This window comes from Dermacentor variabilis, chromosome 4, assembly GCF_050947875.1.
Source record: "Dermacentor variabilis isolate Ectoservices chromosome 4, ASM5094787v1, whole genome shotgun sequence".
Taxonomy (NCBI): domain Eukaryota; kingdom Metazoa; phylum Arthropoda; class Arachnida; order Ixodida; family Ixodidae; genus Dermacentor; species Dermacentor variabilis.
In genome coordinates this window covers 123,455,575-123,482,499 of record NC_134571.1, presented here as the reverse complement: position 1 = coordinate 123,482,499, position 26,925 = coordinate 123,455,575, and the positions used below count along the sequence as shown (strand labels likewise).

Sequence of the window (26,925 nt, the reverse complement as noted above, 5' to 3'; positions counted from 1 at the left end):
AGTAAAAAACCTCGGAAATGCCGATTGCAAGAACCAGCGTCTTCCAGTGCCTTCCAGTGTGAAATCAGCGCGTTATTTTTTTTTTAAGCACTGGATCGCACTGGGTACGCTGGCGCTCGCTGGGACTCACTCGAGACCAGTGAGAACGCTGGATAAGAGCTGGGCAATGCTGGGTCACACTGGAAGAGACGGTCGCATTGGAAACTGCGCTGGTTGTGTTTGTGCCGCGCTGGCTCCAGTACGCAAGGACGAGCGCTGCTGAATATTAAATGCTTTATACAATTTCATCACTTCATACTAGTCTCTCGTCCTAAATAACGCTATATCTTAGGGTCATACAACTATTTCGTGTTGCAGCATGGAATAAAGGTGCGTGAGCTGCCTTGTTTATTCCTGCACATGTGACAATGAAAATCACTTTCGTTTTTTGCATTTTGCCTTTTGACAAGGCGGATAGCTAAATTCTTGAACGAAACCATGCAAACGCAGAGGACGCCGCTTTTTTAGTAGTTCGCACGTAACATTTGATTGGGAGTTATCGCCATTGTCGCAGTGTTGTGGAGTGGACATGAAATCCAGAAGTCGTTCAGACGCGCTCGAACAGACCCCGAGTTCGAAGCCTACCGCTGCTTGATATTATCGCACCGATAACAAGGCTGAGGCGATTCGTGCGCTTCCATTTTCCCTATTGTACTAAAAAGAGTTCTGAGGCTCTAATACACACATTTTAGCTTTCGCCAGCTACCCGCGCCGAGATCAGTCCCCACCGAAGCTTAGGCATAGCGTATCCGCCGAGTCCGCCTGCACGCTATCGGCGCGTCTAACCTCAAGAATCAAGGAGTCTAACAAGGTTAAATTACTTTATATTTCAGATTTAGCATCGGTGCTTTTAAATAAACAATGTTTTCATGTCTACAGTGCCAGCACAAGAAGTGAGGAGCGCCGATGTGACGCGTCATAAACGCAGGTATATGTGCTGTCGCCGAAGGCTCCCAGCACTAGCCTGCGCTTCTCTGACGAATATATATGACTAGACAGACGTGTAGACTGAAAGACATCACTGAACTAAGAAAACATAGCATACCCCTCGCGTGAAGAACAAGAAACGGCTATCGAAATCGGCAGTAACAGCCCATTCATGCAGCGTCCCGGGTCGGTGGTTCATTTAGGACTTTTTTCGAAGTTAAAATACCAATCGCAAGTGAAAGTCGATGTTATGGCACTTCCGAGCACACTATTGAATACGGAAAGCAAATTTTTCTTTGTGGTACAGGCGTGAGTTTTAGTTGCTGGGCGATAGCGCATCTACCACGTCTGTGCAAGACTTCTCTCTGTGAAACTAAAAGTGCTTCTCGATTTTGGTATGCTAAATTATGCGCCTGTGTTCTAATGCTGGCGTGGCGTAGCGGTAGTGATCCGGACTGGGGATCTGCAGGTGCGACGATCGAATCCTGGTCAAAGCACTTCTGTTTTTACATGTTCTTTTTTTCGTTTTTCATTGCACTAAAACGCTCTCTGTTGCTTTCTCTATTCAAAAAATACATACGGTGTCTAGGCACCGCGTATTTAACGCGCTAGAGCTGTTTTTCGCACCAGTAACCAGCGCGCCTCCCAGTACGCCGCGCTTGCCCAGCGCCCCATGCATCCAGCGCGCGGCACTGGACCCATAATCCGGCGATGCACTGGATACGGGTACTGTTTATAGAGTGAAAATATAGAGCCGTTCTTAGACAGGCCGCACTTTAGCTTCTTTAATGTCCTATAAACGTTCTTTTATAGAACTCCGTACATATGCCATATGATGGCACATTTTTAGAACGGGAATGGAGAGCCAGTCTAGAGACAGGCCGCATTAGAAGTTCCGAAAACGTTCTAAAAAATTTTTCTATAGAATTTGGTGCATAAGATGTCAGCACGACCTCTATAGAATTATTATGGTGGATGTAGAGCCATTCTATAGACAGGCCGCATTAGAAGTTCTGAAAAGGTTCTATAAACATTTTTTCTCTAGAATTGGCACATAAGATGTTAATACGACCTCTATAGAACGTTTCTGAAAACGTTCAATAAAAATTTTTCTATAGAATTTGGTACATAAAATGTCAATACGACCTCTATAGAACATTTATGGAGGGTGAATGGAGAGTCGGTCTATAGACAAGCCGCATTAGAAGTGTTAAAAACTTTCTATAGACATTATTTTATAGAATATTGTACATATGATGACAATAAACCCTCTATAGACTGCTTATAGAGCGTGAATGGAGAGTCAGTCTATAGAAAAGCCGCATTAGAAGTGTTAAAAACTTTCTATGGACATTATTTTATAGAATTTAGTACATATGATATCAATACACTCTCTATAGAACATTTATAGAGAACGAATGGAGAGCCATTCTATAGACAGGTCGCGTTAGAAGTTTTAAAGACATTCTATAAAAATTACTTTATAGAATTCAGTACATAGGACGTCAATACAGCCTCTATTGCACATCTATTGTGTGTGAAATGACTTGTTTCTATAGAAAGGTTTCTATAGACTTCTTATAGAGATTCTATGCAGACGACTCTATAGATCGCGAGTTCCTATAGAGTCCCTTTTGACTCCATAGGAACTCATTAGGAGTTCTAAAGGAACTCTAAATCCATTTTCATAAGGGGACGACGTCTACTCATGCGCTGAGACAATAATAAACCATTTTTGTCACTTTTCTTGCCGATGTGCTCTCTCCGCATTTATAAGCAGGCTTAGAGGGAATAAAAAGATGCGCCACACCTTTGAAGATAGCGTCCCGGGCCCCCTGACACGGACACGATGACGTTGCTGACGTCCACTCAGCGTGCATGACTTTCAAAATTTTTATTCTGGGATTTTACGTGTCAGAACCACCATACATATGATTATGAGGCACGCCGTATTGAGAGACTCCAGATTAATTTTGACCACCTGGGCTTCTTCAACGCGCACACAACGCACGCGGTACACGGGCGTTTTTGCAGCTCAGCCCCATCGAAAGGCGGGCGTCGTGGCCGGGATTAGATCCCGCGCCATCGGGCTTAGCAGCGCAACGCCAAGGGTTGCTAGGACTGTGACGCCGGTCCTGACGCTCATACGATGTTCACCGCATTTTTCACAGCGAAGTCGTTAGTACGACTGTGGCCTCTGGGATTGCTAGCGCACCTGTGTGCCTGTGCACGCCTGCGCGCTCGATTTCTTCTCATTTTTTTTTGCCTGTTAAAATGCGTTATGTAAAACGCTTACACAGCTTCCCTGCTATCATGGAAGTACCACCCGTGGCAGCGATATTACATTTGGAGAGAAGGGGACTACGTTATGTGTTACGCTTACGAAAAGCGTTTAGTTACGGGCCCTGAAAATAATTACTGAATTTTCGCCCCATTTTTACCCGTTATAAAATGCACGTGCACACTAAACAGAAATAATCCCAGATGTGAGTAAATGCCGCGTCACCTACAGTCTTAAAAAAAAGTTTTCACCCTTTGGGCAGCGGCATCTTGTCCCACAAAGATAATCGTCATCTGCATTGCCCGCATTTCCTTAACGCTGCGAGCCCGCGGTACTTCCAGTCACGAACGGCATGGGCGTTGTAGCATAGCATGTAACATAGCATTCTCGGCGTGAAAGTGGCGAGCGCAGCGCTTTCAAGAATGGAAACTCAAGCGAGGCAGACAACGGTTGTTGTTTTGGGAAATATGTACACCCCAAAGGGTGCAACTGTTTTAACAATCTTAAAGAAGTTTACGCCCTTTGGGGTTCATAGAACATAGAACCCGCCTGGCAGCTCATCTCTGCTGTGACAGTGCTATGGGAAGGCAACGTGCATAGCGAGCACTCCTGAAGCGCAGCGTGCATGCGAGGCGCAGCGAAAGTGGGGTTAAACGCATTTCTCTTTGTCTCTGGTCCACTCTTTGTAGATGCACGAAGTAGCGCCGAAAGTCAAGTCGCAGGCCTTGACTTTCGATGATTAGGCCAATATAATATTACGTAAAGTGCATGCGAATGTCGTCATGTGAATAATGTCAAGCTACGTCGCAATGGGTAATCGTTCTAGTTGTCGTTTACAGCTTCGCTCTCCAACCACCTTCACAGCTTGGATTGGAGACCAATTCTTTTTCCGTTGCCTTTATAACAGCACTACGGGGCACTCACGGGTGGTCTGGACTGTAACCACACAGCGGTAGAATTATGAGGCTCCGTACTGCGTACTTCTTAGCAGCGTCCTGGGCTGACACACCCAGCAAAATTGACTCGCCTTTACGCCCGCCTCCTCGTTTTCTGTTTCCCCTATTTGTTTCTCTGTATCACATTGTTTTTCCTATACCACATTTGTCTTCTCTGTACATTTTGTTACGCGTATTACTTCTGAAGTGCACCAGTATAACGAAGGCTCCATAGGTGTTCCTGGACACTATAATAAACATTTAATTGATTGTTATTTGCACATCTGTTCTAGTTTAATGGCCGAGTGGAATGGGTTGTAAAAATTGCAGGGTAATTGAAATACAGCATTCCAAGAGATACGTGAGCTTCCCCCGAAACGTAACACAGTTTCGCAAACTATAGTTATTATCGTTGCACTGACCAGGTCGTACCAATAAGACTATATAGTTTGCAAGACAGTTCGAGCTGGAGCGGCTGCATATTGTGCCGGATTATAAAGGACTACTACAGGCTTTTTTCGTTCTTTGAACACTCGCTTGCTACTTATTCTCTAAGCAGCTGGTTTGCTGCTTAGCAATGGCACGGCAATCGACCAGCTGCGCGCGCCACTCTTCCGATGCCGTAGATAGAGTTGCGATCTGGCAAGAATTTGTCACTAACGAAGGAGAAACTAAAGTTTTTTTGGTTAGTTCGACAAAGGTACGACAAAGCGTTGGGGGCGCGGCTGGTGATGGTATATAATGTGTGAGTTGAGTGCGACTGCTCGAAGCACATGCGTGATATCGGGGAGCGTTCGAAGCTTTTCGTTTAGTTACGATAGCGCTCGCAGCATATAATCAGCACTGGGCGACAGGAAACGTTATTGTCTGCAGATTACAGGTTATTATTCCCGTACTCAGAATTGGTTGCAAACGGTTGCATAAAAGGTGGAAAAGAACAATAAGACGACGATGTTAGAACCATCGGAGAAACAGCAGAATGACGCGGGGACGCTAAGAAGCTGTGTGGGGCCGGTACACGTTTTCAGAAAAAGACAGACTTACTTGATTACATCGTCGCCTTTCTAGAGAATGAAAATATATGATGATTATCGCATCGTGGGCTCATCTTCCCATGTTCTTCTAAATCTCTGGGTAAAAAACAAAAACAAAAAATAAACAGGCTTGTGTACAGGATGCCGACCACAAGAGATTACTTTTTTAGTTGTTTCTTGCTCTTTCATTTTGTGATGCCGTGGCAGATAATTTTACTAGAAGGCTCTGAGCATTCTTTGATAAAAATACGATAAAAATACCAGTCTCGGCGACAATAGCTTTGCAGACAGCTGCGCTTTCGGTCCACGTACGCCACGCAACATGGTATGCCGCGACGAGCACGAACACGAAGACACCACTTTTGTCGCGCAACGCCTTTATTGCGTGACTCACAGTTATACTATCACAGTTCCTATCTCATTGTTCTATTGTGTTGTGCCTGCAGCCGACGTTATCAATCAGGCGTGCAGAGCAGCTCTGTCTCTCGCGGCTCAGCAGTGGCTGCTTCGGAGAAGATATATCCGGCCGATGGTTGGCAAGAGAGAGAATAGACTTTACTGATAGGAAAGACAGAGAGGTCCACCTGAGCTACTGCGCTCTAGTCTGCTACTCAAGAGCGCAGTAGCTCAGGTCGACAAGATTCCTACACAGCCTTCGGAACAGTGATAAGCGCACGGACAAAGGTTAAGGCACGTAGAAAGCGACACGTTGCGGTGATGGGCAATTGGTTTGCTATTGCGACAGAACAACATTTGAACACGGTGAAACGCATCGCAAAAGTGACATAGATGTGTAAAAACTTAGAGCGAGAGACGGGGGTTGGCCACGTGTATACATAGTCGCTGTTTTGTTTTTTTTTCTGCTTTTTTTTGCAGACACTTGTCACTTGTAAAATTCAGGCTTCCAACCACAGTGCTCACAAGGCACACATCTATTTGGTCATTCATTGCTTTTGTCACGTTGTAATGGCGTTCGCGATGCCTCTCGTTTACACATCGGCCTGTTTGATCGACATACGCTTTTCCACCTGTCAAAGGAATGGAGTATGCCACGTTCGCGAAACATTTACACGCTGGTCTATCCTCTTCAGATTATGTGAAAACACGTGAAAGCTAAGGTACGTATCTGCACCGGAATTTGACATTATCCTATCGATATTTTTTTTCGCTGATCGATTTCTCCTTTCCGGGATCAGTACATTTTCTGCGTCTATTTTCCCTCGCCGTCCACTGTGCGACTTATAAGTGGCGTGTCGGCGGATACTCAAGAGTCGACCAACCTGCAAACTTAGCTGACGCTTTCACGTTAAAACATTCTTACATTCTAGCTATGTATTGTGACTTCCTCAGCCACGATGTTAGGCACATTGTTGATGAGTTGTCATTCTTGTATGGTAGTGCGCGTGGCTTAGAAATGCGTTTTCGAATTGGAACTATAGCAACGTTCAGCCTTTTCTCGGCGCACGATGGATTTTATATGTTCTCGACAGGTTAAATGCAGCATAAATAAACGGGGTAGCTATAGGCTACCTGGTCGCGAGTGTCGCGATTCGTAATTTACGTTCGTAATAAAAAGAAAAAAAAAGAAACGTACAGGACGCTTGAGAAATGCCCACAGGGATATTGTTCGTTGTATCACGCTGCGGGTGCCGCTGCTTCAGCATTTATTCGTGGCCTGATGTGCTAAAGATCCACGTTATCACTGTGCCGCCACAGAGCTACCATATAAAGGGATTATCACGGTTCCACCAGATATTCACAACGTACACTGAGTATCGATCGGTGTTATACCACAGATTCCACAAAGGGGAACATAGGTGTTTCACGACAGATTCACGGGGCATGCAAGTTGAAGACCGCCGCGCTATGGTCCAAAGTGCCCATACAAAGAACGAGAAGAAGGGGAACTGAGAGATATAATTTTTGTTAGCCGCAACCATATGAAGTAAACATAATGAAGCCATAGAAAGCGTAGGGGAAATTGTTTGTAGCTTTTAATGCGTCAGCATTCTTAGGGTACTTCAAGCCCTTTCCGGGCCATGTATGTATGTATGTATGTATGTATGTATGTATGTATGTATGTATGTATGTATGTATGTATGTATGTATGTATGTATGTATGTATGTATGTATGTATGTATGTATGTATGTATGTATGTATGTATGTATGTATGTATGTATGTATGTATGTATGTATGTATGTATGTATGGCGCCCGCATTGCTACGATGCCAGGTGGCGCCCACAGCTAAAACAACGAAGGAAATAAAGACGGTAGTGGGACATGACTCCAGTGATCAGCTCTTCGGTTTACGTGTCGGTCGTTCTTTATGTCACGCTCCACAGTGTTGACCTAGGACTGAAACATGAACGAATCTACTAGCAACAATGCTGCACATCAGATCCTCGCTGCATCAAGCCATTCAACCGAGCCAAGCCCTCGCCTCTCCCATATCGCCGAGGTACTATTTCAGCTGCCATCCTTTTGGACGCAGAATCTCCAGGTGTGGTCTCTACAGGCCGAAGCGCAATTCCACCTGCACCGGATCACTTCGCAGACGACGCAGTATTACGAGGTGATGGGGCCACTGCACACCTCGTTGCGCAGCGTTATGTGTGGCTTCCTGTCAATGCAGATGTTCGCGCATGGTCCCGTTCATGTAATGCGTGTCAAGCAACCAAGGTGACCCGTCACACTATTGCGGCACAGCAACGGTTCCTGCCTCCCGACTAGCGCTTCGAACATGTCAATATCGACAACGTTCGTTCGTTTCCTCTTTCGCGCAGCTACCGTCACATTTGGACTATAGTGGACCGTTTCACACGTGGTGGCCCGACGCGGTCTCTATCGTCGACGTCAGCGCAGAAACAGTCGCACGCGCTTTCTTTTCTTCATGGGTTCCGCGCTTCGGCTGTCCCTTCATTGTAACGACTAATCGTGGACGGCAGTTTGAATATGCATTATTTGCTGCACCTGCCCGCAGCATTCTGGGTGTGAAGTACTGGCGCACTACTGCTTAACATCCATCCGCGCTAACGGCATGGTCGAGCGTCTTCATCGGCAGCTCAAAACGACCCTTGCAGCATGCCGTGATCATGAGCACTGGATCCGCCACTTGCAGTTGATGCTTGGCCGGGCTGTCCTCCGCCGCTACCTTGGGTGCTCTACAGCCGAACTGGTTTATGGCGCCCCTGTACGTCTTCCCGGCGACCTTTTCGCCACAGTAAAGACAGCTCCTCAACATCAACCCTATCTTCAACGCCTCCACGACTGCTTCTTCCGCGACCTCCAGCCCGTCCAACCAAGGTCAGCCAAGCAGCACATTCGAATACCGCGACGGCCACGCATGTTTTTCTTAGGCGAGACGGTATCCTGGCACCTATTACGCCGGCCTACGACGGGTACTTTCTAGTTCTGCGCCGTTCCATCAAGACTTTTATCATTGCGCAGCACGGACGTGAGGAGACAGTCTCTATAGACCGCACCAATCTAGCCTACGCGGACACACCACTCACCCATCTGCATCTCCAGAGCACGGATTCCCCGAAGCATTACCTTCCCTTACGACCTCCAGATCGTCAATTCGCTTCCATTTCACGCTTGTGGTCTATCCTGGGGTCACTGCAGCGACCGCACCTGCTACGATGCCACGTGCCACCCACAACCAGAACAACGAAGGAAATAAAGATGGTAGTGGGGCGCAGGCTCCAGTGATCAGTTCTTCAGCTTACGTGCCGGTCGTTCTTTCTTTCGCGTTCCACATATGTATGTAACCGCTTTCACACCTACCTGGGTCATCCGGTAGCTTGTGGTCAAATGGTTAGCGCATCAGGCTGCCGTGCTGAGGCAAGAGGTTTTGAAACACACCATTGGACTAACTTGGGTGACTGAGTATGTGCATGGCAATGCGCACATACATACGTGCCGCTCTTCAACGAACCTCTTTGAGAGCGTCATGGGCTACTGTAGGAGCAGGACTGGGTAGGCACCGCTGTTCGAAGAAGCTCTGACGCCGATTTGGAGCAGTGGGTATGTGCCACTCAGTCCGTGCTGCTCTTCAATGAACCTCTGTGACGCCAGCTTTGGTCACTGAGTAAGGGCCAGTAGGTGCATGCCGCTCGTCAACAAATGTATTTGACGTCAACTTGGGTAACTAGGTGTGTGCCACTGAAGGAGGAGTAGGAGGGAGAACGAAAGGTGGAGGGCAGAAAGGTTAACCAGATTAAGTGTCCGACTGGTGACTCAATGTGCCACTGGAAATGTGCCGCTCTACAATGACAAAAAATACCCCTTAAACTTATTCGATGCTGAGTGGAATCGATCCTACGTCACAAGGGTCCCTCATGGACAGCAACCCACGCATTAGCGGGCTGCGCCACCAATGCGCTGGATGCACTGTGCCGCTTTCAATGAACCTCTCGCCAACTTGAGTCACTATGTGCGTGCCACTGAGTGTGCGGCAAGGGAGGGAACAATTCTCAGCGTTCGCCGGCACCGGCGCACTGCGCTTATCGTTTCGGAGGCCGCGCGCGGTCTTCTCGGCCGCGCCACTAGATGGCGCAGCGTGTCCAGAAGGAAGCGTGAGAGAAAAGCCTGCTGTTTACTGCACGATGCGTTTCTCAGTGTTTGCACGCACCAGCGCGCCATGCATTTCGGAGGCCACGTGCAGGCTTCGCGGCAGTGTCGCCTGATGGCGCCAAGTATTCTTAGAGAAGCGCGAAAAAGGAGTCCCGCTTAATTGTACACTCCTCATACATAACTCGTTTCGACGGTGGCAGTACGTTGTGTCCTACAGATTGGTTCAATGCTAACGCATTATATTCAATAATTATACCGCAATTATTCAAGAAGCATTAGCTAGCGCCATTCAAGGGCATGACGGATGATGTGGAACAACCTTTAGACCTATGGCGTCGCGTAGTATAGGAGAACTTTCAGGAGCAGGCGGCTGACCAAAAAACCATCCAATGCGACCTGAAGGCATCAAACCCGCCGGAATCGAAATCCTCGCAACCTAATGCGATAATCTTGCAATGCATTGACACAAACTCAAGTGTTCTGTCGTCTACGCTGAGCCACTTCACGAGAAGCGCTACATGATTACTGCTCGAACAAGAGCGTGCGTTGAGAGGCTCATCTCTTTTTTTGAAATCGGGAGCAACAAAGGGGCTGAAGAATGTGGCGGTGCAGCTATTTTGCGGTACTTATAAACTGCGTAAATATAAAAGGCCTCAAGATACGATCGCGCACTGTAATTCTGTGGATAACTGGGAGGAGTAAGACGGACGGTTATTATAAGCTTGTCCAGTCTGTGAGGCAGCTGAACTGAACCTTATCTTCTTGTGAGGCCGATAAGAAACAGATATTGTGCTGTGAAACCGCAAAATACTTCGCAGCACGGAATCAACTACCTTTCTTTACGAAAGAAAAGAAATTCACTGATGATTACGATACTCCCTAATGCGAAAGTTGAGTGAAACTATATGCGTGTTTTCATTTCGCGATATTTGGCTTGCACGGACAATCTGCCTCGTGTGGCACGTTGCAAACGGAGCGAAGTGTTCCGCCACTGCCTCGCTAATCTGGAGATCACGACAGGCAGCGTGTGAGTGATGCGTGGACGCGATTCACAGCAACCGCTGCAGACAGACCTCCCAGACGAGGCGCGCTACTCAGGCGCCATCTCGTAGCCATCGTCGCCGCACTTCCGATTATCTTCTCACGCTTTCGCCATATTCTCCTCCTCGCGTCTTTCATCCCCCGCTGCACTCCGCGTTCGCTCTTTCAACCTCTGCTGTGCTCGTTCGCTTGATTAAACACCGACGCTCGCTGCTGGAATGTGCGCTGTTTTACTCTGGAAGGAAGAAGGAAGCGGCATTTTGGCAGTAGCCATTGAGTCTGCCCTCGCATCGATCGAAACAAGCAGTGTGCATACGCCCGGCACACCACCGTCGCTCACCTAAATTCCGCAGGCTGCATGTGAATCGAAGTCACAAAAGCAGCTTTTTAGATGCTTGGACGCTCAGGAAAACTTTGCCGTTGGCTGTATGAGGTCATCATTTGCTTTAATGCGGCGCCAGGCACGAAATTATGATTGTCCCCCAGCTTAACGCCTCTGCTCCAGAGCTGTAGCGCAGCTTGTCCCGCAATGTTGGGAACCGTATGCCGTTATCATCGGTTCGCAGCCTTCGCTTTGCTACGGCTTGGCGCGCGCAAAAGCGATGCAGTCGTCGTCGCCGCCGCCGCTTATCGCTGCTATCGCTTGCCGCAAGCGACCGGCAGCACACGGGTTGGAGAGCCGCGGATTTGTAGGATCCATTCTGCATCCTACGGCGTGACGGCGCCGGCTGTACGCGGCGCTTCGACAGGCTTCTAGAAATCACCGTCGGTAGCGCGGAAACGAGACGGCGAAGACGACCACCAACTGTAGCACAACTGAAGCGAAGGCGTACCATAGCTGTGTGCGTGTCGCGCTTCCAACGCGGAGTCTCACATTCGTTGTTTATTCAGGCGTCGTTTGATCGGCTCTGAGAACTGCGGCGCTATAGCAGTCACTGTCGCGCAGTGATTGCGTTTCAAGTTTGCTTGGTTCGGAGCACATGGAGACGGTGGGCGTTTACGCTGACGGCGGATAATCCATCCAAGAAGACTCGGTGTGTTCCCACCCCGAAGAGCGTTAGCGGAGGATCGACTCGAGTGTGTGTGTGTGTGTGGCTGTCAGCCAACCTGTGGGAACGCGACCATGAGGCACGTCGGAGTCGGGTGGATACCGCTGGTGTTTGGCGTGGCGCTCGCCGGCGGAGCTCTGCTGACGTTCGTGTGGGCCATTGCGCGCGGCGATGTCACGCCTTATCTTCCCTTTGTCAGGTGAGTTGTCGAACTAGAAATTTGCGCGTGGTGAAAAAAATAGGCGCGTTCGAGGGAAGTTCGATAACAAGTCACCCTAACGCTGGTCGAGTGTTCTGACACGAGCGTGATGCTAACGCTCGCCCGGGAGGTTAGTGCAGTTGTTGTCAATGGTCAGTGAGGCGCGTAAGAAAATGCGCAAGCTATTTGTGCATCAAGTAAAAAAACAGCTGCTAACAAGTTGCTACTCAAATCGTACCGTTTACTTGGTACCTTAATGTTGCGTGAGATAAACATGTTACAAAACAGCAGGGTTGTGTGAACATTCAATGCATTTGAATAACGAATCGAATACAAGTGTACGATGACTTTTCTATATATTTGTACTTGACATGGTTGCATTTGTCGGGTGTACAGTTAATCTTCATTGCAGAATCGCGTGTTCAGAGTCATCGCAACGCATGGCTAATCTGTGTAGTGAGTGGGTGCCTTCTGGTGGAACTTGCATCAAAAGCGGCGTTATTACGGCTGTCATCGAAGACTGGCACTACGGACAACTTTTGAACTGCTTTGCACGTAGCAATGTTTACTTATAGTGGACACGCGCGGGCTCGTGCAAGTGGTCACGATTCAGTATTGCGAAATTGGCAGCCCTTGCAACAAGTTTACCAGTCAGGATGGACGGCTGTATAACGTCGTGATGGCTAAACAAAGAAGCAGATTCCATGGAAAATAAAGTTGTAAGTCAAAGACGGTGACGAGAAGAGTGCCAGGTTAGGTACGCTACGCTGGGTGAAGGAACAATGAATACGGGAGAGAAAGGAACAACGGCGTTCAACGCGTGCGCGCGCATGAAGACCGTCACGCAGTCAAAAGTGTCACTACAGACCCAGTCGTTCTCAAAGAGCACTATAACGCGTTAGTAGCCTCGAGGTTCGGATAACTTCAAGCCAAGACATTGTCTTTCGGCTGCTAGATAGATAGATAGATAGATAGATAGTACTGCTAGATAGATAGATAGATAGGCTGCTAGTATCGTTCTACTAGTTCGTACTGTTGCAGACAACGTGACGTGCCTCAATATGTTAACCATGAGTACTTCGCGACTTAATTTGTTAGTTTTCACGGTATTTGTTTTAGCTTGTTTTGTTGTTTTTTCTCGAAGATCACTGTGCTTTTACAAGAACTGAAACGCATAGAATCATTTTAAGCAGTTCGCGCTTTTCACAGACTGTACAGCGATCCAAACGATGTCGTAGTCGCGTTTTCCATGTGCGCGTGATGACGGTTTCATTCTTGCCTGGTGATGACGAAGGTCTTGCGCTGTAGTGTGCACAGCGACGGCAGATTGCCGCGTCCTCTACATGGTGCTCAGTTCGCCTTGACAGCGTGTTTACAGTATATATGCTCTCCGCATTTCTCGTCCCCAAAATTTGTAACAATATTATGACCAGAAGTAATGACTCTTAACATTGATTGTTACAGTACAAACACCGAAAATCCGGAAACGACTCTTGGAATACACGTTTCTGTTTATATTTTATTGACTTCATTCATAGGCACAGCTTCACAGCGCAATATATTTGACCTAAATGCTTTTGTGACCTCGTGAGGGGGAAGCAAGAAGCCCAGAATACGGTTATGGTTGTTAAAGAAAACGTTGGATGAATTCCAGCAAAACAGCCTTGCCTCCTTGAAAAAGTCAAACGCCTCTCCCTTTATGGAGAGGATGGGTTGTAAGTTTCGTACTTACGGGCGAGATACTGGCAGATCACTGGAAATGCACTACGCCGCACATTTCAAGTCCGTATTTCTCTAATATGGTGCGAGGCGCAGAGTTTTCTAGCAAAACATATTTGCTTTGTTGAGTACTGGATGAGTTGTATTCTGCAATTACAGTCCGTCCTCTAAATTAATTATTGGGGAAGTTTATGAATTCTTGTTTATAATTGTACCGGCGATTGCCGCGTAAATTCTGGTGTCCACCACGGCTACGAAGTTCTGTTGGTAAGAATATGTATTTTTTTTTTCTCGAATCCGGTATTTCTGTTATCTTGACAGTCGTCGCAGAAACACGCGCTACCCGGTGCCTCATCCTGTTGTTCTTGCCTTTGTTCTGTTTCAACGCTGCTGTTTTCAAGTTGCTACGCGTACGCCGTTCCAACATGGAGGAAGGAAAACAACACTAGGAGGGAGCATTGCGTGACGAGATTGAAAACAAACGAGCCAGCCCAACACGTGATCGTTACGTCAGAGCGCGCGGTACGCTTTAGTTAGTGCTCCCGGTTCGTCCCTGCTGCGGTGTGGTTCGCGCTGTGCAAGCAGAACAGCCGAAGAAGTGCGTGTAGATTAAAAGCTATCTGGAACCAAGCAGTCTCGGCCAATACGCTGGGACTCTGAGGTCACGTGGCGGGTCGACCTTTCGAGGGCAAAAGCCGAGAGAATGGCTTCACGGAGAGTTAGCTCGCCAAGTCTGGCTGCGTTTACTTAACGCTCCCTCCTAGCTTATTTCCTTCTTCACGTCCATGAGTCCCAAGCATTCGCCATTTTGAAGCATAGGCACGAAGCTGCATGACGTCATATTCATAAGGGGTGACGTTGACATTTCAAAGAGTGTGTTCTATTTATCCTTATTGCACTTCCCCAAACAGGCCTCCTGTCGTCATTTAATTATATAATGAGAGAAGGTGAGGTGTGCATACACGGGACACAAGAGCAACAGAGCCAGACAGCACAGACCGATGAATTCTTTCACGATGACTCCATACCAACTAGCTCAACTTTCTGTAGTACTAAGCTTAGTTCTTTCTGTCCCTATATAAATATGTTGAGGGGGAATAATAAACCTGGGCTAGATTCAATAGAAGTAAGACATGTATCTGATGAGGTTTTTATAAACCCTTCAGTCGCGATGTCTACATGTGGAGATGCTGTTAGTATTCTTGTTCAAAATAGCGGCCGTAAGGCAAAGAGTGGGACGGTAGGCTCTGGACGCATGACATTTTTCGCTAATGGAGAATAGTTTGACTGCGGGATATAGTATCAAGCACTTTTGTTTTATAGGAGACATTACTATGTTTAATGGAAGCTCAAAGTTTTTCTCTTTATCGGTGCTGCTAACAAGTGTTCTTTATGTGAAGAAGTCAAACTCATAAGTAGCTAGCATAGCTACCTCTAACAAATATTTCGTTTGTTTTTCCTGAAAGAGCTAGCGAATCCTTTATGAGAACAATAGTTATGGTAAGATGCCAGAAATGGCTGAAGTATTTACGCCGATTGCTAACATTTTTTTCCTATTCTATGATGACTGCGCCGCCTTGCCACAAAATTCTGTACGTATGAAATACTTCACGATGGTGAGAATTTTTTTAGTGTGAAAGACTTGTACACGCCTCCGAGTGAGCGTTGCCAGAAAATAAAAGCTCAGTGGATCCCTTTCATAGAAATATTTCAGCTGCTCAGCACGTTATCTTGCGCTGCATTGGTCCTTGCAAATCCATGGTCATCGGAGGTATCAGTATTATGTATATTTAATGGTTTTCTCGACGTTCGGATAGGTCGTAGAGGCAGAGGTGGACGGAGCTTCAAACAATAAACCTGAGCGTCGCTTGGTCACATTAACGTTAAGGTTTGTGGTTCGTTGCTTCTGGCATGTCCCAGCCCGAAAAGATTGTGCGACTGCCAGGAACTGATTACAGAATGTTGTTCACGAGACTGGAGTCAGCCCTGCACGTGACGCATACAGCGCGTTTCCCGTCCAAGGGCACAGGTGTCGATTGTTCTCTGTGATACGAGGACATTGCTCGGTGCGACGAACCTGGATCAACTACGCTGTCAGCACGCGGTGTCCAGCTCGGAGTGATAGGGCTAAACAACAAACGGTCTGAGTCATGCCTGCGTCATAACCCTTGGTTATTTTTTCAGATAAACAACCATTTACCGATTCTTGGTCGGCATGCCAGCGGAGAACACGAAAGAGGAGGATACAAGTGACAGGGAAAATCACGAGCGTGATGGTGCACGGCTTGTACGGGATATATACAGGGTGTTTCGGCGAACACTTTCAAAAATCTTTTATAAGAGTTGCCTGTGCCATATATCACAATTCTAGTTGATGAGCTGGCCTACTCGAAGCGGCGGACAATACTTGCACAAGAAATTTAGATACAATATCGACTAATTAATAAAAATTCAGTAATTAAGTTTTTAACTAATAAAATTATGGCCCATATTGCAATTTACAAATTCTAGCCGTGGAGCTCGCAAGGCGGACGCGCTTGGAACGAATTTTCAGGACGACACCAGTTTCGAGATATAAATTCCCGAACTTCGCGGAGAAATGTATTGGCGTTCCAGTTAAATTGCTAAAGAAAGACGACGTTTCGTGCACTGAAGCACACAAGTAACTGGAACGAACGCCCCAATGCATTTCTGCTAAAACTCTCACGGTCCGATCATGTGTTTTAGGGCAACGCGAGTGTATACGTAAGGTTTTCAAGAGCAGCGTGCGGAAAATGCGTATGCATCTTAGTAATGCCCGCACAGATGCACGGTGTGCGAGGCGAACCTTACTTGAAACTTAGGCTACGATAGCACGCATGTTTCTCTCGTTCCAAACCCAGCTTTTTTTGTAACAGTCGGCCCGTGCGCCTCGTGTCACTTCCTCTTCTTTCTTTGTGACACCTCGCGCTTTGACGTGCCGAGTTACACTGCAATATATCCCGGACCTGCCTACATTTCTCGGTGATTTTCTCGCAGCAGCCTACGCTACTTAGAAACTGCGACGTTGTACCGACTTCGGCATCGTCCAATTTAATCATGTTTTAACATTTCTTCGTCGGAGTAGAAATGCCATCGTCGTTTTAACACACACCGCGTGACGTAGCCACAATCAGCTACACTGTATAACACGTAGTCGTTCGTGACCGTCACGATCTCGTGTTTCTCTCGCTTACGCTCGTCCGCTATATAGCTATTTAGAACCCAGCAATTCCCATGTCGTAAGCTCGCGTTGAACGGCCGGCGTGGAAATCATGCCATGCCGCCATACGACCGTCCTTAACGTGATCCTCGCCTTACTGTCACGCCACGCGGTCTCAGAGGCCATGCATGGGCTTGCGTGCGTCTTATCGAATGCGAACGCCAAGCGGCGTGCAGTAAAATCAACGTGTTCTTAATTTATTGCAGCGAAGCTGGGACGGACCCTCCGCAGAGTGGTTTCTTCTCGCTTTGCCTCTTCGTTTCGGCCACATTTGGTGAGCAGACAAGGGTCACTTTTGCATGAAGCAAGTACTTACCAAGGCACCTCGAAATTCGAGTACTGTTAGTTTTTTGCGTTATTTATTGCTATCTACCTATAAAAGCGATCGAACAGTACCCGAATGCTCCAGTACAACGCTTATCTTGATCTGTGTATACCTCAGGGCTGCAGTGCGCCTTGGTTCGCTACCAGACCGTCCGTTCGTTCAACGCCAGTGTGAGTAAGAAGCTGGATGCCTTGAATGGTGCCGCCGCCATCGTTGCTCTCGTTTCCTTCGTGGGAATGGCCACTGTGGCGTCATTTCCGGTAAGTACTACGTGTCTGCCATTGCAACACTCCTGTGCCGCAGTTTAAGACAAGCTTCAGGACGCATTGAGTTCAGGGTCGCGTGTATAATAGAAGTTTTCTAGCTGCGTCTTTGTTGCATCATTTTACTGCTTGCGAGTTTACTGCAGGCCAATGGAAAATAAGTAGCGCGCAAAACTGCTACAGAGATAGTGCGGCCAGCTTTATCCCTGGCAGGCTCTAGCCTTGTGATTACAAGAGTACCCCGCTTAACGTCAGTTATGCTGTTTTGTGCAGTGCGAAAGCAGTTCGATTGGTTAGCGAAAGAAAGGCAGAGAAAGTGTCGCATTATTGACCCGTTGCAATGGAAGAGTCAGTGTCGAAGAAGCAGAAAATGTCTGGCAGATGCCGTGACGCTCATAACAAGGAACTTAACCAGTCGCGCACAAAAAAAAAAGACAAAGGGACGTTGGGATCTTTACGTAAGGGAATGACTGATTGCTTCATATGGTGGGATGTTTTCGGTCACCGGCCATGCCAAGATCAGTACGCCAGTTCTAATATCATAACAGAAGTTAAGCAGCGTTTTTACCTGCTCCATATTTTGGAGGTTGATCCCATGGGAGCAGCGAATTCTGATGACGTCATTTCTGCCAGGGAATAGTTCAGGTACCGGCCTTAAGTGAGGGTGTTGCGGTGTTTACAACATGCAGGGAAATGGCCCCTCCCCCACCTCAACTGCCTTTAACAGACGCTGTTTTTTATTCGTCGAATGCTTTACCAAATCTCACTGTAACGTGTAACAAGCACAGTCGAATAGCTGCAACATTGCGTGTTGAGGGCTGGACTACCAATTTGAAAATTTATGCTATAACAATCAAGTGATGTTTGAGGCGAAGTGATGAAGTAAAACATCTTGTGATGTTGGAATGAAGTAGGAAAGTAAGTATGTAAGTGTGAAGCCATTGTGCCGTCACGACCCTATATAATACTTTCGCAGATTTGAGTATTTCCGCAAGGGAGAATACCACAAAAGGTGCCAGGTTGAGCCGCTATTCATTTTTCTGGCAGTAACATAATATTTTTTTAGCAATAGAGAACCAAAGTTGTGAAAACTTTTGAAATCGCGGATATCTGGCGGATGCAATTTTAAGGTGCTTCGCTACCTGTCTTTCGTATTTTTGTACCATCTGACATACGAAATATTCCTCGCGCTAACGCACGGATATATTTGTAATTGCACAAGTGCGACTTACCAGGCCAGCTTGACCATTGAATACCGTTCACTTTGACGCTCACTGTTCATTTTTATTCAGAGTGCTTCCGGGCACGAACTTATCCTCTTATGCATATACAACCATTTTCAGGTAGCAGACATCCCGACGGTTCATTCAGTCGCCGCCAACGTCCTTTTCTTCGGGATGTTCGCTTACCAAGTAAGAGCTTGTTATTTGCTGCTTGGGCTTGCTCTGCAGCTGTAGGAGAAAACTCCCGACATTTGTGGTCTGTGTGTGCGCGCACGGCGTGTGTGTATGTGTATCTCTATATAACTGCAATGGGCGACATGCCAGGTGGATCTAGCTTGTCCTTCTTTCTTTCTTATGCTTTCTTCATTATTCTTAATCATTCTTGTTGACAAGGCACGCACAATCGGTGTGGTCCTATAGCCAAAGGCTAGCACGGCTACCAATTACAAAAGACGTTTTAAAAACTGTCAGTGCACTACATTCCGGCTTTCTTATCATCCACCACTCACAGCGGCCTAATCGCGGTGATAATATAGGGGAAAGAACCACTTGGGCCACAAAAAACTGCGTGCGAAAAGATGATTCGGTGACTGATTGAATAATTGATCGATTGACGTGTTTTCATTATTCAATGGCCAGTTGTGGCCAAGGAACGCCAAGAAAAAGGAGAAACATCGAAGTAGAATGTTTGCATTGTCTCAGCATTGACGTAACGAATTTTGAAGTTTTTTAATCTACGATGTGACTATCACATTTCACAGCATGTCATTTTCTTCCTAGGTAATGCAAACAGTCATCACGTACTGGATGTACCCGAATTTCAATGGGCGGGTCATCGTCATCGTGCGGATAATAATCAGCTGCTTCTCCGGACTCTCTGTTGTCCTAAGTACGTAAATATTGTGTGTAGCACTTCTTTTTAACCTTCTTAAATAAATTAACATTCCGCGCAAGGGCACTTAGTAGCCCGACCTTCTATCTTAAAAATTCTAATTGGCCATTTTGGCATGTTTAAAAAGAAAGCGTGCTTGTGTAAGTAATGTTTGGATAGTCAATGTCGCGACGCGAACTCTGCCTGCCCCTTGCCATATGAGCGAAGGTCCTAACTTTTGTCTCTCGTTTACTGAGCCATTAAAAACTCGCAATACTAACTTCTGACTTTATGTGAAGGAGGCTATAAGCGGTAAGCCTTCCTACTTCAGTAATGCCTCGCAATAGGCAGAAGCAAACTTCTGACTGAAACCCACGCATGATCAAATCGTCGAAGGACGTTAATCCTTCGCAACCCCTTGTGTAGCTATAGGTGGCGAGCGTAATTAAGTCGGGTTAAGCGCGGAAGCAAAAATAGTTGTCCAGCGTTCTTTTTTGCAATTGTTACTACTGATGGTGCGAGAAGCTTTCGCATCAAGAATGGCATGCACAGGTTTTTTTTTTATTATTCCGATGCTCTTTTGCATTATTCTGGGCTCTCAATTTTTAATGTACCGTCACCATCATACATAACTTTAACACGGCTTAAGCCTCCTTTTATTTCTCCTGCGGGGGCAGCTTCAGCAGAATTGCTTGTCTGTCTAGTTTGAAACGGCGTTAAAGTCTCGGAAGTCGAGCAGCAATGACGCCGATTTCTCGCGTGGAATCATAATTGGCGCCGCAGTGTGCACAGTCTGAACGTCTCCCGACTCGAGAATGTGGGACGTTTAAGACGCGTGGCACCTCACAGGACTGAACACTTGTCGCAGACGTGTAGTTCTCTTGAGTGCTTATTTTTATTTTTCAGTGGGCGTGCTTGGATCTGTGGGCAGGTCTACGTGGAAGGAAAAAAACTACGACCACCCGATCCGGCAGAAAGTTCCGTCGGACGAGGTACAACGAGCTGTAATTTTTTTTTCTGTGATATCACCGTCATTTTACTTAGCAAGAGCAAATATCTCGCTGTGCACCTGGCGCCACCACCATATATCTGTTTTCGGCGTCGCAGACATAGTGCACAGCGTGTCAACACCTCGATGCAAGATACCACCAAGCTTTGCAAGAGGGCCGAGTCGAAGCCTTTTACTTAAATAGTAGATTGTGTCGGTTGATAAATTCATGCATGCCGAAAATCTGCGGTAGAGTATATCAAGAGACATCGGAATCCTTTCGTGGATCGTCAAGAGGCAGTGGTGTGCCAGTTACCGCTGTCCTGTGGTAAGGAGTACATAGGACTGACAGGACGATGTTTAATGATCGCTTAAGAGAGAATACCTTAAATTGGGAGAATAACCGTGATGGTCATCTGCCACTTCACTATCATGAATGCCGGTGCGCGCCTTTTTTTTTTAGTTATTGTCAGTCACGTAGCCATAATTTCTTTCCGGGGCGGGGGGGGGGGGAGGGAAGAGGGTGGATACGGTTTTATCATTCTGTTTCCCATGCTTGGTGCATAATAGCACAACTATTACCTTGCGCAGGCCCTTGGTCTGCCTGAAGGCGCGCACCATCCTGGGCGGGCGTTCGAAGGGTATGCGCCTTTGTTCACAGGCGACGTACCTGACATAACAGGGAGCAGGGCACCGGCCAGAGAAATTTGGGGAGGTGGAGAGGGGAGGCTGAAGCCTATAGTCAGCCCCCCTCTGGCTACGCCACTGGTGAATGTGTTGTTCTGGCCATGGCACAGGGATAAAATTGCGCGCGAAATAATTGAGGCAGAAGCTATCAATCGGAGTGATCAAAGCTATGTAAGCACTCAGTCTGTCGACCTACTAGACAAAGAAACTGCCTTTTTGGAAAGCTCACTTTGACATATTGAGCAGGGGCGCTATAATGTAAAGATATTCCAAACTTTTTCCATTCCAATTCTGAGATCAGCCCTCCACGGTTGGTCAAAAAGATTTCGGGCCACCGCCCACTTCGCCTGCCTGACACTCGATGTCACGAAAACCGCGAAAACGCGCCCCATCTGATATGATATGTGTACGCTTATTATGCATGATTAGAGCAAACGAAGAAAGACAAAGAAATAGCAGAGGGCCATTAACCCTCTGCTATTGGTCGAAATGTTTCGGGCTGCCCTAACTTCGCCTGTTTGACACGCGACGGCACTAAGCTGCGAAAACACCGCGTCAAAGTGACGTGTACGTGTTGAACATGCACTAATATGTCGAACAAAACAATGTTTTCTGAATAGCCGGAGACTACCCCGTTCCGAAAGGAGTAGAAGATAGGTTCCTGCTGATTGCTCATCCACTGGCTGCTCGGGGCTGCCGAGGAGCATGGATTTATTTGCGCATGACAAAACTCTTTGGGTGGCAGTATAACATTGTTAGGCTCGTTCGGCACGTACACGACGTCGATCTACCAAATGTTCTTTGTTGAGCATCCGATTTAGTGACATTTCTAACCACCCGTTGCACGCCGCTGCGAGTTTCGGCCAGCGAAGTAAGGGGAAGCGGACCAGTCGAGGACCCCGGCACCACCCTCATTATCCGGTTACCTTTTTTCACTGTGCTGGCTCGGCCCCATCGAAACCTTCTCCGCGTGAGCTTGCTCCTCGCCTCTTGTTGGCGGATTAGATAAGAAAAAGCCCTTAATGCAGGCGATGCTAATTTAATCGTGCTTTTCAAACAACGCTGTTGGTTACCGCCCGATGCTTGCGTTGGTGGTTACGTAAATTTGACGTCGGGAGACTGTAATAAAAGAGCTGCAGATTGGAATAGTTTTACGTTATAGGGCTCCAGGTATGACGCTACTGTACGTGGTGTATAAGGGTGTTTTTGTCCTGGGAATAAATTGTTGAAATTAGCTCACTGTGTTGTCAACGTCATCCTTCAGTCCTTATCCGCCTACGCTAGAAATTTTATTCAAGTTAAAGTACTACCATATATATATATATAGACTGTATATATATATATAGGTTGTATAGACTCTCATTTTTGCGTTGGCTCCTGTGACTGACTGGCGTAGTCCACGCATATATATATATATATATATATATATATATATATATATATATATATATATATATATATATATATATATATAATATACAAAATGTTTTGATTACACAATATAGATATTTATAAAACGGGCTATAAGCGCGGCGAACGTGCAGTTCTTGCAGACGAGCACCTAGGTGAGGTCGACATACTTCAGCCGCTAATAGCGTTAGGTACAGAAGTCTAATTAACAAAAATGTAATGAATGTATTATTAGTGCCTTAAGGGCAGTTGTTGAGATGGCAAAATTGAAGGCATTCATATGTTAATGCACCCTCATTTTTTTTTAGAGAAAGCGTGAATGTCACACCTTGTTTGAGGCATTATTATCGAATTTGAGTGGTAAATCCAGGCAATATCGAAATCTAGCGTCGCGGCAGCGCAGGAAAGGCAGCCGTGGTATCATATCAGACCGAAACGCCTCGAGACAAGCACGACGAAGCTGGGAACCCAACGACTCGGCCAGTCGCGGCAGCTACGGGTATACGTCACGCTTTGCCTGGCAAGCGTGTGCGGCTGTGTGTGTCGGTTCACGATTTGCCGCGGCATGCTCTCATTCAAACTTCGCCTCACATTCCTTTACGGGGCGCGTTGCCGTCTGACGCGCAGCGGGACGCGCTCGGTCTCCATGTTGCCTCGAATCAGCTTTGGAACTTGTTGGCGAATATCTCGCATTAGTTGCGATTTCCAATGTCTTTAAAAGATGTGTGTGCATGAAAATATAAGTGGCTCCAAATTTGGCATTTAAACTCTCCCCAATGCACTAATAAAAAGCTGATGTAATGAATTTGTGTTAATTAGTCTTCTGAACCTCACGTTTTCAGCGGCAAAGTATGTCCGCCTCGCCTAAGAACTCGTCTGCAAGAAGGCCACGTTCGCTGTGGTCCTTAATTTTTATAAACAGTATGTATTAAAACTAAAAAAAAATGCATGCCGAAATTTCTTTAGTAGATGTCCAAATATCCGTAAGCATTGTGCAACTCGCTCACCTCCAGGCAGCCCGGTACCATTGTCAGTGTTATGGAACTTGATCAGAGCAGTATAAACCATTATCAACCCTCACCGGTCGTTCGCTTCTCATGTTCGATAGCGAACATGATATGGCAGGTTTAATTAAGATAGAGTTCACTGCGGCACTCTAACCCACGAATATTGATGTTAACTAATGTAAAGTTAATTAGCCACAATACTTACCATAGAGTTAATTAAGGCACTGTACCTTTGGGAGAGTCGAACCCACGACCTTTGGTGTTAATTAGGTTAATTTATCTACGCTGTTGCAAAACAACCGCTACATTTGCTGGGGGGAGGTATGTAATGCTTTATTGATGGTTCGGATGCTTGCTTTCGGCTTGTTTATGAAACGTATGTTGTTAATTCTGTGCGTTGTATGTGTGATTTCAATGAATGTATGCACTGTTCGCTTGACTTTGCAGAGCACTTGTAGCCTCACTCTGACGTTGGTATGCGCCATTGCATATTTTGCTTGCTCACGGGGGTTTGTCAAACTGTTACGCTTTTAAAGAAACAGCTCCATATCATGACAAGGTCTTACGTAAATGCACAATCAGCAGCTCGCTTTCGCGTTGACTAGGTTAATTAGCTACTTCAATCCAGTGTGTATTTCATTCCGACTCCCTATTAATATTAGGCGGCGTTAAACTTGACTGGACGGATAAATGGCGTTTCCTTAAAAAATGCGAATCTTTGCTGTAGGCACGAGTTACGTGCCACTGTGCCTGATTATTACCAAACTTTTTCGACCGCAGTGGAGTTTTCACTACATAGCCCTAAAGGTCATTTTCCATCCACGTCATCCTTCTGTTTTTATTTTCTTACGCGTTTGCTTTTCTTCCGACAGGGTTTCGGTCTTCTCGTCGGCGCGGCCGCCTTCGAGTGGATCCTCGGCCTGTGCTTGGTCCTCTTCTTTTTCACCTTCGTCCGGGAGTTCCACAAAGTGACGCTCGAGATCAAGGCCGACCTGCTGGTCGAGCATCTGGACGACGAGCCGATATTCCGCAAGTCGCCCTACATGTCCGAGACGACGTACCTCCGCGCCCACGAGACGTGACACCCGTCCGCTGTAGCAAACGCGGTTCATAGGGTGGCGCTCTCGAACGATTCGCTGACCATCTTTCTGAAGACTGGTGAAACGCACGCGTTTGCCTTAATTTCCCGTATACTATCTCCCAGGGCCACTGACCGACCGGTGGCCTGGGAACAGCAGTATAGAAGCACCATGCAGTAGCAACTACATGATGCGTATTTCCGGCGTGTTTTCGACGCCATGTGGCCGCGCTTATTTCGCGCACGGGATGCATTCGCTGTATTGAGAGCTTGAAAGGCGTTGCGTAAGATAACTTAAAAGCGCCATGAAATTTTCACGGGACGCATTTGTGCCAGGAATTGCATGCACCGTCGGCATGGCGCGCCGTGGAATACAGCCAAGGCGTCCGGGCGCCAAAAATACTCCGGAAATAGGTTTCGTGTGTTCGATGGTTTGTGTAGCATACTTACGGAGGACCAACTGTGGGCAAATAAGGAAAGCCCGGGGCCAAGGTGGTGAGAAGGCAACTTGTCATCGCCAGAACAGCAATTGCTTTCCTTGGCTGGATTCGTGACAGCTTCCTTTCCCCACAAGGACGGCGGGCCAAAGGAAGCAGGAATAAGTCAATGAGAGCTATCTCTGAAGGTATTGTTGGCGTATTGTCATTGCTGCGTCAGCCAGAATCGGCTGCTTAAGCTTGGCCTAGTTGCGGTCGTCGCCAAATTGCATGTGTACCACCATTCTCATCAGCATGTGTCCAAAAGAAGCGCGTCACGGACCCCGAAAATACGCTAGAAATACGTTGCAATGTGGCTGTCGGTTAGGCCTTTTTGGCATCTCGAACACCTTTAGGAATCTGATGGGTAGGCCTACGACTCTACCAGTGCGCAGTTTTCAGATGGCTAAGAAGAACCACACGATGCTACCGAGCAAGAACTGTGACAATGAAAACGGTGCACTGGGAATATTGTAGGAATGCGATAAATTAAAGACGCATCGAGATGGGGGCTCCATAAACGCTAACGAACGTATGCGTGATAAAAACATCCGCGTGTAGGCGGGTCCTCGCGCCTATGTAGGTCTGTCGGGGCCACACCAATACAACATACTGTGCAAGTTCGCACCGGTGTTTAGATTACTCTTTCAGTTGAGTTTCTTTTTCTTTTGACATTCTCTATACGCTCATTCGTACTCTTATAAGTCGAACGCATCAATGAGACAATCTGGGTCAGTAAAACTCGGGCATTAACTTTCCTCTCATACACCTAATTTAATCGAAAGCGTTGACATACCAGCAAGCGTTCGTAGCTATTTTGGACAAGGGGCATATAAAGAAGGTTGTTTTTGAATCTGGAGCTTGGGGGATGTGTTCTGCTGGGTGATACCAACTCCCTTCTCTTTATTAAAAATTCGCTTTCATGCGTGTTCGGCGGGCGGGTGCCGTTATTGTTTAACGTGAGCGAAGAACTGTAGCGATGAGTTCTGACAAACCCGACAACAAAATCGTGCCGTTAAAGGCGAGTAGTTTACTTACAAACTACAAAATAAGCTGAACCAGCGTATGGCTCCAATTGCTTACAATGCACTTAACTCAAAATTATTCTTTCGCAACAGGATTATGAAAACGATTGAAACTAAGTGCATTCAGAAGTCTGAGCATCGCAAATTTTATGACTTGGTTTAGAGAACAGGCGAATTATGATTTTTGTATACGAAATAATATAAAACATCATACTGTCGATAATGACATTGGATTTTGTTGGCTGGGCTCTCTTCTCACTTAAGCCCGCATGTGAAGTCTTTTATTTTTTTTCAAGTGTAGATAGACTTGCATTAACTAAACAAGTGATTACTCTTATGAAACAACTTGCGAGCTTGTTTTTTTTTTTTGAAATACACATTTGTACGCGTGACGACTGTTTGTTTCTTCAGAGCCTTTATCTATTGTAAATTATGAGACGAGATCGAAATTCTGTTTATCTTTATGTATTTGTTGCATTAAATACGTGCAATTTCAATTTTGATTGTGATTGCTTCAAGGTAATGTGGA

The 26,925-nt window shown here is 46.6% G+C and overlaps 1 protein-coding gene across 1 annotated transcript; it reads left to right on the top strand.

Moving 5' to 3' along the window:
- Positions 1-11,463: 11,463 nt before the first annotated feature.
- LOC142579706 (DNA damage-regulated autophagy modulator protein 1-like) lies at positions 11,464-26,893 on the top strand. Its single transcript, XM_075690190.1, has 7 exons — positions 11,464-12,083; positions 17,250-17,317; positions 17,486-17,628; positions 18,975-19,043; positions 19,635-19,743; positions 20,632-20,717; positions 24,690-26,893. The coding sequence occupies exons 1-7, from the start codon at positions 11,959-11,961 to the stop codon at positions 24,897-24,899; spliced, it is 810 nt and encodes a 269-aa protein (XP_075546305.1). The 5' UTR covers positions 11,464-11,958; the 3' UTR covers positions 24,900-26,893.
- Positions 26,894-26,925: the final 32 nt, after the last annotated feature.